Genomic DNA, 13,121 nt, shown 5'->3' with positions numbered 1-13,121 from the left:
CCCCCCCCCCCCCCCCCCCGGACCTCGATCAATTCAATCCATGGATGGATTGCTTTGTTGTTCACAACGAGGCGACGGCTCATTCCACGGGGAGAAAACATGGGCTCAGCTTATACTAGACTAAATGAACATGATGGGTATTCAGAACTACCTTATCCTGTATATCAATTCTTCAATAACGTAGTATCGCATTTTAAACATGGCAAGACCGTACTGATGCAATGGGTTGATGTCCCAAGTTGTAGTGTAATCGAGCTGCAAGGCGCAAATTGGACCACCCATGTTCTTTACTAGATAAGAAGACCTCGAAGTAATTCGTCTACTGTAAGTTCCCATACCATGAGAATAACGGCAAGCAATTCACTCTCGAGATCCGAAACCAAATAGTTGTGTGAGACATAAAGGGAATGATAGCACAGCAAAAACCTTACCATAATGACACCAAAGTGACCAGAATTAGTCTCTTTTCAATCGGGATAATCTAATCAGTGAGTGATTCAATCGCTGTTAATATGCGACCGTAGGATGGTGAGCAATCGACGTTTGGAGTTGGAGTCCAGGTCCGGGGGTTGAGGTGCGGGACATCCTTTTACACAATGAGGCGCGACTCGTTCTGCTACCAAGGACAGAGAGCCGGGGAAAACGATTATTCATCAGCTTGGAGCCATATCAGTACCAATTTTGTAGGTTCATATTTTGTGCAACTAACTAATAATAAGCAACCGGTCCATCCAGTTGGAGATTGAGTCGTGATGTTGGTAAGGTCTTGTGGTAAGCCCCTGCCCCACTACCGGGTAATTTGGACAGCAAAAAGCTGACGGGCAGGGTGGAAGTAGAATGAAGAATTGACCTTGAGAAAGTATAAGAGACGAAAATTTAGTCCTTTTATCACAATTTAGAAGGGCATTTAGGCTACTTTTTCTAGTAACCTAAGGATGAAAGGACATTTCTTTTGGTGCCAACCCTGGCAGCTGACGTTAGAGTCGCAAGCCAATCGGCTAATTTTGTCTAGCCTTTGGCTGAGACTAGTGTTACTCCTGGCTAGCGCGAATGACAGATTATTATAAAATCGCTCAACGAGTAAGGGAAATTGAGAGACTTCAGAAACTCAAACATCTGCCAGAATGATAGACCTACCCGACGAGATCTGGCACCAGATATTTGCCAATTTTGAGGACTACATGCCCTTCAAGAATTGGTGGATGTATGGCGCTCAACTCAATCACGAATCTCCTAGAACCTTGTTTTCACTTTCACAAGTATCACGCCGTTTCCGACGCGTTGCACAATCTTTCCTTTTTCGCACTCTTCTTCTTGAAGGAAGTGATGATCAAGTGCTAGTCCAGATGCTTCTCTTGAGAACTTTAAGCGAAGACCCCAAACTAGGTCAACACGTCCGCAATGTTTCCCTTGACGACAGTACAGGAAGTCCCCTTCGGAAGAGTACCACGTTGGCCAACATTCCAGTTGAAAGCATCCTTAGAAAAGCGCTTAGTTCTCTCAACCTCCCACCATCTACTACCAAGTGGCTCGAAAAGTCTATTTCGGATGGGTGCGCCTTTGGGATTCTCGCTATGGCATATATGGCTCAAGCTCAGTTTGTTGATTGCACAGTGGCTCGCGTTGGAAGTCCTTTACCCTTCATGCTCAGCGGACATCTAGGGCTAGAAGATGGTTTGCTGAGTCAACCTCGCGTGGAAGCACAGGTCCAAGAAATCAATCACCAAGACAATGACAAGACAAACGACAAACACCCGTCAATCGTGATGGGGAAGATGCCTAAAACCTACAGCTTCCCCAATCTGACAGAAGTAAGGATAAGGGTAGGAGGCTTCGAAGAGGTTTTGCCCGCCTTTGTGATCGAGCCGATTCTCCTTCACCCCACACTCAAAACACTACGGACCTTTGGCATCGACTGGAGTGGGAATACAAGTAGGCAACTAAGATGGCCTGACCGAGTTTCCAATCTTCGGTGCTTGGATCTGAAGGAGTCTGTCATAGATGCAAACGGCCTGAGGAGCGTCCTCACTCGCTGTCCAATATTGAAGGGCTTGTCGATTCAGTTGGCCAGTTGGAGCAGCGATCAAGATAGAGAAGAGGGTAGCTGGATAGTTGACCTTGATGATTTCGGCAATGTGCTGAGACAGTTTGGACGAGGTTTGGAGGAGTTTGATATCCATACTCTCGGCTACAGTTCTGAACATTCCACCGACGGTAGACTTGGGTTGCTCCAAGCTCTAAGCTCGTTGAAACATCTCAAAACTGACAAAGAGGTACTTCTGGGGCCTGTGACAGATCCAGATGAGGAAGTGGGTTTGCCAGCCTTTCATCTTGGTGAGGCTTTGCCGCCATCTTTGGAAACTCTATACTTGCATTGCGTCAACGATAACTACGGTGAGTACTGGTATGAGAGGAGGCGTCAGATCGTTAACAAAGAAATTCATGACTTGATTATCCAAGACAGACTCCCTGATCTCCGAGAGATACAGGTCGAGCGGTACTATAACGAGACAGGAGAAGGAGAATGGGATCCGGACTTAAAGGTAGAAGGATGGAAAATCAGTGTTCAAAATGAGCATCTTTGGGAGACCTATGATAGTTCGGGGTGTATGCGTACGATCCTGATTCTGTCCAGGAGGATCTAAATGTCGATCAATGAAAACCCTCCTCTTCTTTGAATAGCCTCTATAAAGACATCATTGCCAAGGCCAAGCTATACATTATCACGAACAATGATTCTAACAAACCGACCATGGCGTTGATGGCTTCCAAGATCAACAGGACGGCCTACAATGTCGCGATTCTAAGTAGTGATTTGTTCCTGTTTCCCGCTACAGACTTTGTAAACAAAGAAGCCTTTGAAAGGTGAAAAGCGTTCTGGGAACGAAGTTTAATTGATAACTGGCTCTGAAGCACATTCGGTCATTTCTAGCCTCCCTTGGTTTTGGCGATCTATTACACTGACTGTACAAACTGGGGGTGGTTGTCCTTTGTTGATCGTCGAAGTTTGGTCCTACTTTTGAAGAGGCATGGGAAGGACCTCCCAATAACATTCTCGCTCTTTGATAGTGATTTGTAAGATATCGGGCGACTTGCTACTACAGCAATCTCCAAAGAATATAGATAGGGTTAGTCTGAGCCGGTGACAGCTTAGAAATCACTAAGTCTTGGTGGTAGTATTCAATTATAGTCTTGCTAACGGCGATGTGAGAAATTCCCACTCTATCGTGCAAGTTTGCCAGTGTGTTTAGTTGGGGGTAACAAAGTGTACGGAAAATAAATATTGCAGTTTTTCTAGATTATATCTTTATACTGATAAGTGAATATAGTTGCTAAGCTAAGTCAATCAGTACCGAGTACTTGTTAAGAGCTGATAGTAGAGTTTTAGGGCTAATTGTATTATATAAAGAGTGTGGATATTGAAAAGTGTAAGAATGTGAACAGGGTGACTAATCTTCCAGTCGGCTCAGAATACTATTACGCTCACTTGCACGCTTATCCAGCCTAGAATCGGAAGACGACATGATTGAAAATCTGGTCCTGGACAGGCTTCATCAGGCCATATGACAAATGATCACTGACAAGTTGGCACTTGCACTCGGGGTCAAAGGAGCAAACAATGTCGTTCTAGAGACCCAATGTTAACGAAGATCTATATTGAGACAAGAAATACGCACCTCCAAACAAATGTCAGCAACCTTTCCACTGCGGTCAAGACTCTCGTTAAACGTAGGAATGCTGTCGTTCGACTGCAGAGACTGAATTGTAAATAATCCATTCGCAGTGCGGTTGTCATAGTGGCCTTGGCTGTCCACGTTGGAGAGTCTACCAGGCGTGCGATACGGGTTTCCAACCATTACAATGCTGCTAACAGCGGCCATGCTTGTATGGTTGAGTTCATTCAGCGCTTTTTGAACAACAGTTGCACCCTGAGAGTAGCCGAAGAGGAAGTACTTTTGCTTCGGACAATCCTGGAGGCCATACTTGATGATGTCAGTAACAAACTTTACACCGGCGGTAACATTCTGGTCAGGTCCCGCTGGATAGACGACGGGTTGGCTGACGGCACCGGTGTTGTTGGCCATAATCCGCTCGATAGTGTTCTGGAACATAAGGGAAACACCTTGCGGCTCTCCGGTACCACGGGCATCGAGGAGCTCTAGAACAAGTATTAGTATCTGTCTCAGGTACGGAGGAGGAAGCGAGCGCAACTAACTATAGGCAGCACATGGCTTCAGTTGCTCTGGGGTGGACAAGTTAACCCGGGGGATAGCGAGATAGGCTGGGTCGCCACAGCGGCAGCCGGAATCAGCAGAGGCAACCGCAACGATGCCAGACAGCGTGGACAGAAAGAGGAATGTGGGAGAAACCATAGTAAAGGTTAGTTGTTGTACGCTTTTAGGGGGTGTATAAGGTAGTAAAGGCTGGAAGAAAAGAAGAAAAGATGAAGTTGTTGTTTGGGATAGAAATGAGTTAAGTCTATGACTTTATTTATATTTTAACGTGGAGTACTATCCAGGGAATATACAATTAAGGCTACCATATTTAACTCACATGTAAGAACTAGGGTGGGCCTCGTATATCGGTACGAAGCACTGACCAGTGTCTATGCAAAGTTAATTTGTGGACGGAGGCAAGTGTGTCGCTCTCTCATTGGTCCGATCGCGCACCGGCAATACTTTACGATCATAACCAATCTTCTATGAACTGCAACATAAACATACAAAGCTCAAGGTTCCTCAAGATCATCTTCGTATTTAATCTTTTACGTAAAGAACTTATGTAAATCTGTAGTGTACATCATCCGATTCCTATCTGTAAATGTCAAATTGTTTCTCTAATATTTAGAGCATTAGAGGGGTTCTTTTGGCTCCTCCCCCATGCCTAAGTTTGTGGTTAACCTTTTCAAAATAACTTGCTTTAGCTGAAGTTATCGGTACTGTTGACATTCACTATGACGGATGCTTCTTTCCAAATAACATTCCAGTATAGCAACTGAAAATACAATTGATTAAACTTCATCGTAGACAGCTGACAGCTGGTCGTTAAAGGGCGGTCTTGCGCTTGGATCATTGCAGTTAGCTTTGCAGGAGAAACGTGGTCCCGGACACTTAGTCATCAAAGCAACGCACTTGGTCGGCATTTGGAGTTTTCAACTTACCCTACGGCTTGGGCCAAGTTTTTAACGCGCGTCTTTATTACTGTCGCGACCGGTTCAAGTGAGGGATGCGGCGAGCACACAACAAGACTAGGACAGGCTGCCTGACGTGTAAACGTAGGAGAATTAAGGTTCGATCAATACCCCCCATTAGAACGTGCGCTTACTCATCAATTGCATTTGTAGTGTGATGAGATCAAGCCGCGATGTAGAAACTGCCAGATCCACGGCACCTCTGAATGTTTCTATAAAACGCCAGAAGCCTTACTACTTCCAGGTCAGGGTCTCCAGTCGGCCAACGGTAGCTACATGCTCCAACACCTGGGTCTACTGCATCATTTCACATCCTCTACAGCTCTGACACTCTCTGTCAATCGACAGGTTCAGAACCTCTGGCAGGTCGACATACCACGAATTGGATTCTCTTTCCCCTTTTTGATTCACGCCATTCTGGCCTTATCTTCGATGCACATAGCTCACGAGCTACCTGACCAGAACAAGGCCCGGTGGGCATCGGGCATTGAGCTACAACAGCAGGCTGTGACGGATGCACAAAAAGCATTGGATAATGTTACAACTGAAAATTGCACCGCCGTGTTTCTTTTCTCAGCACTGACATGCATAATCTCGCTTGCACGCGGCTGTGGCCACTCGCCCAAATGTGGACCTGATACCGAGCAGCCAACTGAGATTGGCTGTGAGAGCTTGATTGAATGTGTTGTTCTTTACCGCGGCACGAGACATCTGCTCGGCCCCCCGTACGATCAAGTGTTACATTCAGGTCCATTGAAGCCTATGTTCGAGGTTGGATCTGAACGACGGACACGGCTTCTCGATCCCTTTATGACTCTGGATACAGACCAATCCAGCGCGTGGTCCAAACTGCGGGCGGCGATATACGACCATGTCAAAGATACGGAAAGGCTAGATGTCTATGACAGCACAATCGACCACCTGCGGCGAGCCTTTCGCGCTGTTTATGATAAACCGCTGGAAGAACTGGAAAATATGGACGTCTTTGCCTGGATGTTTGCTATATCAGACAAATACGTGGCTTTGCTCAGGCAACACGATCCGATTGCTCTGGCGTTGTTTGCTTGCTTTGCTGGTCTGGTACGAGAGATGCGCTGTATGTGGTGGACTTACGGCCGGGGTGAATGTTGTATCAATCAGATCTATCACGTGTTGAAGAGACAAGAGGAATGGCTCATTCCATATATTGTGAATATAATAAAGTAATAGTATATATAAAACTTAGTAGGGCTCCAGGACAACTCGAAGTACCCTCGCTACGCTGCATCTGCACTAATTTCCAGTGCTTCTTTGGTGGACCTGTTGGGAAGACCACCCGGCTCTATCCCCGGCTCACCAGCCACGACCCCAGGCGCCACTCCAACATCTTTCTTTCTCCTTCCTCCTACCAAAGCCAATATTCGCCAGCCAAGAAAAGACAAGAGATCAATCTTTCAGGCAACCTATTACTCTACAGTACTTTTGCTTCCCCTTGACTGACGAGACAAGTTGCCGACATCACCGAGAATCAATGTGGCGGGCGGCCTTAGATCCGCTAGCGTCTGTGGATATGCGCTAGTAAATATCAATTGCCCGACTGGCTTACACCAGCGTGATTAGCTGCTCAACTGAATGAGCGCGGCGCGCATTGAACTCGCGCGGACTTCAGTGGCGGTGCTTTACTTCGTTACGGCGATGACAATGATGACCCCACAGCTTCTGACGTCATCCTCCTCGCGGAATCTCTTCTGCAACTTCAGCCTTTCAACATCACCGACCCAACACGCCACGAACAGCCTCTTGCGCTTTTACCGAGGAGAAATCTCGTCCACCGCAGCTACCTCGTCATAAAATTCCGGATTACACTCACGCGAACGAGTCTTGTTTCTCCTTCCTTGAAATAACCGGGAGGTAGTAGGGGCCTGCTCGGATTCGCAGCTCGGCTCGTTTCTGAGGTCGACCTCGCAGCTCGGCTCGGGGTCACAGGTCACCGTGAGCGATACCAGTTTTTCTTCTCGGTGGGCTGCAGAGGCCGTTTCCAGGTACGTCTATGTATTTGTCTTCATGCTAATGAATTTGTACAGTGCCCCTTTTCTCCAGTCCCCATCATGATTGCCATCGACGACGAAGCGGTACCCATCAGTTGGCAGCATCGCACGGTGACACCCTCTCAAGCACCAACAGCCTTGGCTGAGTCCGACTAGCCTCCGCCCGAGTTTGAAAACGATTTCCGCTCAGATGCGGCCGCATCCCGCGCGCCTTTTCAGTTCTTCATTCGAATCGAACTCAAGAATCGTTCACAAGATGGACCCGCCCATGCCGGCACCAATCTCGGAGCCATCAAGACCTTCCAGCTATCATACCGACAGGACTACTATCCTCGCTGCCTGGAGGTTATTCGATCCCGCCGCATGCCCTACACCCTCAGCTTGTCGATGCAGTCAGTGCAAGCTCCAGTTGAGGCAACCCGCTCGATGGGGCGAATGCTCTTTGCATTACTTCGCGAACCGGTCAGTCCAACATCTCCGATAATCTACGTTCCTTATGGTATTCTAACACTCGGACAGCCCGACCTCATCTGAAGTGCCGGCCTTGGTCATCTCACCCATCGCCAAGTGATGATTCCAATGAATCCTTAGGGTTTCTCAGAAAAGACATAACCTCGAACTTAGAGTGGGGAAATATTGGGTTCTGCTAGCTGAACCATCGTCTCCAGCCTATCTCGACTATCCAGTCATCATTGTTGACGTCGTCACCCCATGCCACAATACCCCGTGCCGCTCTGCAGTCAACTCAAGGCATGATAGACATCTTCTGAGCACCATCCAGTATGAACCACTGATAACAACAGCAGTCGGGATAACCGTGATCTATCGTTTGTTATCTGTGTAGAGTAAAGTTATGTAACTGTTTCCCTTTTTACTTGTGCTGGTAGGGGCGTACCTTCTTCGGTTCTAGTGCAGTTTACTACGTGAGATAGGCAAAGAAACGATAAACAGCATGTATTCTCACCTCTAGAGTCTAGCCTCATGAATGCTGGTTTGGTCCGAACAATTCTGAAGGCGTAACTATTGACCTGGCAGTGAGAGCTGTAGAAATGATATAATCTTGGTGTCACTGTTTATGTGATTCATGTATCAGAGCGAGCATTTTATATGTATGAATATTGATAGCGGTGCAACTTAGTTTTAGAGATCTACATCAATTTAATAACCGTTTAGAACTTTCCACTATCCCAGGTTCGGAGGTCTACATATTCAATTAATATATGATTTACACCTTATTCAAATGGCAGAACCTGACTTACCCTGGACTGCCATTGGTCCTTTGACCAGCCCGGTGATAGTCGGTTACATTCCGTTGGTAAAATGAAAAACAAACATCAGTTCCTCGACTTCATCCACTGAAGCAGAAGAAAAATCCATGAAGCTTCATCAGATAAAAGAATATTCAGGGCATCAATTAACTGAAAAGATTGGCCTTGACATCGAAGATATCCAATGAAGGTGAAAGAATTAGTTAAAAAACTCTGAGTATCGTTATTGAAGGCAATTGAGTTGTCCGTAATCACAGGGTTCTCAGCTGAAATCAGAATGCCACCGCCGCCAACGTGCAGGGTATCAATGTCAGTAATAGTTTTGTCATCCGCATTTCCGTTGGTTGCGGTTTGGGAAATCCTCGTATTATAGCTGACCCTGCTGGGTAATGACGATAGACGTACTGCCATTGGCTGGTGTCTTGGATATTCGTGTTCTGGTCTAGGTTCTACCAATCGTGAACGAGCCCAAGTTGTCGCTAATGCCCCACATTCAGAATGGAATAAGCCATGTTGAAATTTTACACAACCTCCGCACTGACTTGAACATTCTCCGCGTGGGGTAGTATCCATCATAGATGTAACAAGGACGGCATCGGAATGACGATCGGACCTGACAATTAGAAATGTATACAACTACCGATTCCGGTAGCCTGGAAGGATGATGGGGCATTGTGCCGATCTTTCAGGCGGTTCTACGATCAGCACGGTCAATTACTTGTTATAGTATTTCTCTCGAGCGGTGCGTAGAGTTGGATCTAGATCCTAGATATCGCTATGACATCGAAGGAGGCCAGGTCCCGGCTTGCTTGATTTGGTATAGAGACGACTTTGATATACGTCTGAAGGAATATTCATGTGTTGAAAGAAGAACTATAAAATGTGCTGACATCGCTGCCTTCTTGCTTGAGATAGACAACCACTCACAACCTCATTTAACAACTTTTTGAGCAAATAAACCAAATCAATCATGACGTTCAAGGCCCTGTTTCTCACTGCTGCAATGGCCAGCTCCGCCCTCGCCGCCAACAACCTCAATTTCATCTACTCCCGCGGAGACTTCGCAACAGGCGGTCCAGGCGGCACCCAAACCGGCCACACCAGCGGCCTGACCATCACCGACAACACGGGAAAGGAACTTTACAGCGAGTCCTACCCCGGCAATGCATCTCCCTGTGCCAACCCTAACATGGAGCTCAAGATCACTTCGTCTTGTTGGGATGGAGAGTTTTCCTTCAACTGCGCTGCTAGTGCCTTTGGAAGAATCAATGGCTGTGAAGTCAAGGCTGGAGATAACAAGTTCCCTGGAAAGGTTGACTCTGATGAGAACTTTACTGGCATCTCGGTTTCGGTTCAGGATATCTGTGGTGGTGGGTTTGCGACTGGTGGGGATTGTGGGGATGGAGCTACTTTCGAGATTGCGTCTCATAACCCTTAAGCGCAGATTCTTATAGACTATTGGAATAGTTATACGTAGCTACATTCAGCTTTCTAACTGCATACAGATCCCAAGTCGATCTACACAGCACTAAAATCCGTGAACATTGCTATCCTTGGTCCACCTTCTGAACGTCTTGCCATAGAAGTAGAATGCCCCACCCAAGCCGCACCACAGAACTGTCAGGCCCATGTTGGTCATGAAAACAGGGATAAATCTAAAGAAGCTGTAAGCAACGGACTTTGAACAGATATCACAGATCACTTACCCTGATTTGATAGTCCATGGCGTGACGAACTTGCCCATACCATATCCCCAAAGACTCTTGTTGACAGTAATAGCAACGAAGAGTGACCCGGTCACTGGCTTATAACAATCCACTGCGTAGGTACTTGCGATACTGGGTAGAGCAGCGACCTGAATGCCAGCAGATGAGTAGCCGAGGACGGCTATGACCGGCCATGGCCAATGTCTTTCGTACCCGATTGAGGTAATTACGTTGCCGAAGATCATGATGATGACATAGGGTATCATTGCAGGGAGACGCATTTCTGGTTCTCGAATGCCGCCGTTTCGCGTTGTTGCCTTTGCTGAGACCCAGTCGCTGAAGGGGCCAGCTGTGACGAGTCCGATCAAAGCGCCGACAAGGATGGAAAAGTTGAGGAAGCCTGCCCCTGTTAGAACATAGGTACCCCTTGTTTGTGACATCCAAGAACTCACCGATGGATTGAGGACTCATGTTGTATGGGGGAGCTGCAAATACTTGCGACTGAGTGAGGTTCAGAATTAGGAAGTTACTGCAACTCCAGCTGACCACGAAGGAAGCAAAGAGTACGATTGAAAGATGAAGAGTTTCCACGGGGTCCAAATATCGAGAATCATGCTTTTGAGAGGTGCTGAGTTGGGTTGGAAGAGTTGCCACTGTAACTTTGATGGTGTTCCTCTATTCAAATGCGCGTCCGTGGCGAATTCACCTTGAGCTTGAGGTGTCCCGACAGCCTTCTCAGCATCGGCCTGATAGTGCGACGGCTTGTCCCGAGTTGAATGATCGATCCCATTGACGCCACCCTGAGCTTCGATGGAGTCGATTCGCGTCCACTTCGTCTCAGGAAAGCCAAATATTCCAAGTATGATTGACAGTGCAGTAACAGCAACGTTGAGCCACCAGAAGTTCTTCCATCCAGTGCGGTCTGCCATGGGACCAGCGATGATTGGTGCGATCATCAGTGACCCCATGTAGACAACCCAGTATAGCGCATTCCATGTTCCCCGATCGTGGAGGAAGAAGATATCGGCGATGACTGCGGGTTGGAGAATCTCTGAGGGGCCGGCTCCTATCCCGTTGAGGCTGGACATGTTAGTCGACAGAGTGGGAGATTTCTCGAGGTCAACTTACACACAGGCTCCCATGAACATGCCGTAGGTGGATGCTTTGGCGCGAATGATGTGGCATGCAAGGCAGATCACCTGCGAGGCGAGGTACACTGGCCGACGACCAAATGATGTAGAGATAGGTGCCCTCCGAAAGTCAGTCTTGGTATCGACTCCGCAGTACTCCATGCTCACCAGAAGAAGTTGCTGAATCCCAGAATTAGGATAGTAACGCCCGTAAACTGGATGACATCCTCCAGTGTACTATCATAAGCACGAATCAAGTCAGGAAACATCGGCGCAAGAGCAAGCGGCGCAAAGCCCTGCGTAAACGTCATGGTCGAAACGCAAAAGATGGCAGAGAACTTCCAAAAGGGCGACCAGTTGAGGGGGTCGTGAGGATCTTGAGATGGTTGGGGAACGAGGACTTGATCGGACTCTTTGGCTCGAACGTAATGTTCTTTGCCAATATCTGTCATGATCTCCGTTCCAGGGAGGACTTCGATGTGAAGCTCATCCTGGATAGTTTCGCGAGCCTGTAGAAATTAGGGGAAGTCATCTGGACTTAAGATGCTGCTAACCTCTTGAGTAGGCATTCTTGCGGTGTTGCGTTGGTCTTGTGCGGTTGCGCGAGTCTCAATACTCTGAGGCACCACTATCTTCCCTCTCCATCCCCGTCTATTTATCTCAACTCATTTCATGGTTCTTGTTCATCTTCAGAGCCTCGATAATTCCATTTCCAATGTCCTCAAAGACCTCGGGTGACTTATCTAAGTTAGATCACTCCTTTGTCTGCAAGAACGTATAAGACTCAGCGCCCGCAATGTCTCGGTAGAGCCATCGGCAAATGAAGGGCAAGGATTAGTGAGGAGGATCTTCTGGTAATCTACTTAGTTACCATCGGCGGGATGGGCCCGAATGAGATAGTTTGCGGGGGAGTTGGCGGGGTATTAGAGTTTACAGAGTAGTTAGCGTCGGTAGTTGGTTACTCAATCAAGTGAGGGCATACCAGGCCTTTTAGACCATTGAATCTAAGCGAGCTTGCTGTTAGGTTCCCCTCTCATATTCTTCATTCATCTACGCATCAACTCACTGTCCAGTCCTCATATCAGGTTCTTTTTAGTTATTGATAATAAGTGCACAAGTACAAGTCCCTAGGAGGCTTGGAGATTATTTGTCTTTCGGTTTTGTGACTAATGTTGCAAAACGCTTACATACTAACCATGGATCAGAAGATGCTATCTATTTCTAGAATGGTGTTCAAAGTTGCATCTTCACATCGGCCATCCCACATCCTAAGATCCTGGTGTATCTTAAATAGTCTCCATCAGCAATGCGTAAGCAGCGTCGTCAAGGTCACACGTATCCCTTAAGGAGCCCAACAGCTTGTATCGTCACTGTGAATGACAAACTGATCGCCAATAAGCCCTATGAGCGTTGCATTCAACCTAATACATCTGTGCTCTTTGCTTGTCTTAGCCCGTCGCCCATCGAATAGTTCTCTATTGGTACCGCCATGGATATGTCACGGCGTGAATGGTAAGCCGCGAGGAAGCCTCGGTCAAAGTTTTGTGGTTCAGGATCCGTAAAGAATCCGTGGCGATTGTGCCCAAAATACGAATGTGGCAGGTCTTATATCTTGGCCTCCGTAATTTGTCAACTCCTTCTATCTACTTGTCCCAAGTCTCTTCGTTTCAAATGAGGCAAGACCATTCTCCAACTCCCGTGACGAGTTTCTTGAGACGCTGCATACTTAACCTCTATTCCGATAGCACATGATGCCGTTCTCTTCTGTACAAGACTCATGACTCACGATAACCTTGGTT

The 13,121-nt window shown here is 47.2% G+C and overlaps 6 protein-coding genes across 6 annotated transcripts; 3 read left to right on the top strand and 3 right to left on the bottom strand.

Annotated features, from left to right (window-relative positions):
* Positions 1-1,124: 1,124 nt before the first annotated feature.
* On the top strand, positions 1,125-2,645 carry FIESC28_11315 (uncharacterized protein; the record flags this gene model as incomplete). Its single annotated transcript, XM_031165440.1, has 1 exon — positions 1,125-2,645. The coding sequence occupies one exon, from the start codon at positions 1,125-1,127 to the stop codon at positions 2,643-2,645; it is 1,521 nt and encodes a 506-aa protein (XP_031010506.1).
* An 859-nt stretch (positions 2,646-3,504) lies between these two features.
* On the bottom strand, positions 3,505-4,373 carry FIESC28_11314 (uncharacterized protein; the record flags this gene model as incomplete). The annotated part of the gene is made up of 3 exons (XM_031165439.1): positions 3,505-3,627; positions 3,678-4,159; positions 4,217-4,373. 3 exons carry the CDS (start codon positions 4,371-4,373, stop codon positions 3,505-3,507), a joined length of 762 nt encoding a protein of 253 aa, XP_031010505.1.
* Positions 4,374-5,467: 1,094 nt separating this feature from the next.
* On the top strand, positions 5,468-7,752 carry FIESC28_11313 (uncharacterized protein; the record flags this gene model as incomplete). Its single annotated transcript, XM_031165438.1, has 4 exons — positions 5,468-6,271; positions 7,255-7,329; positions 7,375-7,680; positions 7,738-7,752. The coding sequence occupies 4 exons, from the start codon at positions 5,468-5,470 to the stop codon at positions 7,750-7,752; spliced, it is 1,200 nt and encodes a 399-aa protein (XP_031010504.1).
* Positions 7,753-9,456: 1,704 nt separating this feature from the next.
* On the top strand, positions 9,457-9,924 carry FIESC28_11312 (uncharacterized protein; the record flags this gene model as incomplete). Its single annotated transcript, XM_031165437.1, has 1 exon — positions 9,457-9,924. One exon carries the CDS (start codon positions 9,457-9,459, stop codon positions 9,922-9,924), a length of 468 nt encoding a protein of 155 aa, XP_031010503.1.
* Positions 9,925-10,014: 90 nt separating this feature from the next.
* Positions 10,015-10,663, bottom strand: FIESC28_11311 (uncharacterized protein; the record flags this gene model as incomplete). Its single annotated transcript, XM_031165436.1, has 3 exons — positions 10,015-10,141; positions 10,193-10,592; positions 10,645-10,663. The coding sequence occupies 3 exons, from the start codon at positions 10,661-10,663 to the stop codon at positions 10,015-10,017; spliced, it is 546 nt and encodes a 181-aa protein (XP_031010502.1).
* Positions 10,664-10,710: 47 nt separating this feature from the next.
* On the bottom strand, positions 10,711-11,891 carry FIESC28_11310 (uncharacterized protein; the record flags this gene model as incomplete). The annotated part of the gene is made up of 3 exons (XM_031165435.1): positions 10,711-11,272; positions 11,491-11,831; positions 11,877-11,891. 3 exons carry the CDS (start codon positions 11,889-11,891, stop codon positions 10,711-10,713), a joined length of 918 nt encoding a protein of 305 aa, XP_031010501.1.
* Between the last annotated feature and the right edge of the window lie 1,230 nt (positions 11,892-13,121).

This window comes from Fusarium coffeatum (assembly GCF_003316985.1).
Source record: "Fusarium coffeatum strain FIESC_28 chromosome Unknown BRIP53273_contig_382, whole genome shotgun sequence".
NCBI lineage: Eukaryota > Fungi > Ascomycota > Sordariomycetes > Hypocreales > Nectriaceae > Fusarium > Fusarium coffeatum.
This window is presented reverse-complemented; position numbering and strand designations above follow the sequence as displayed.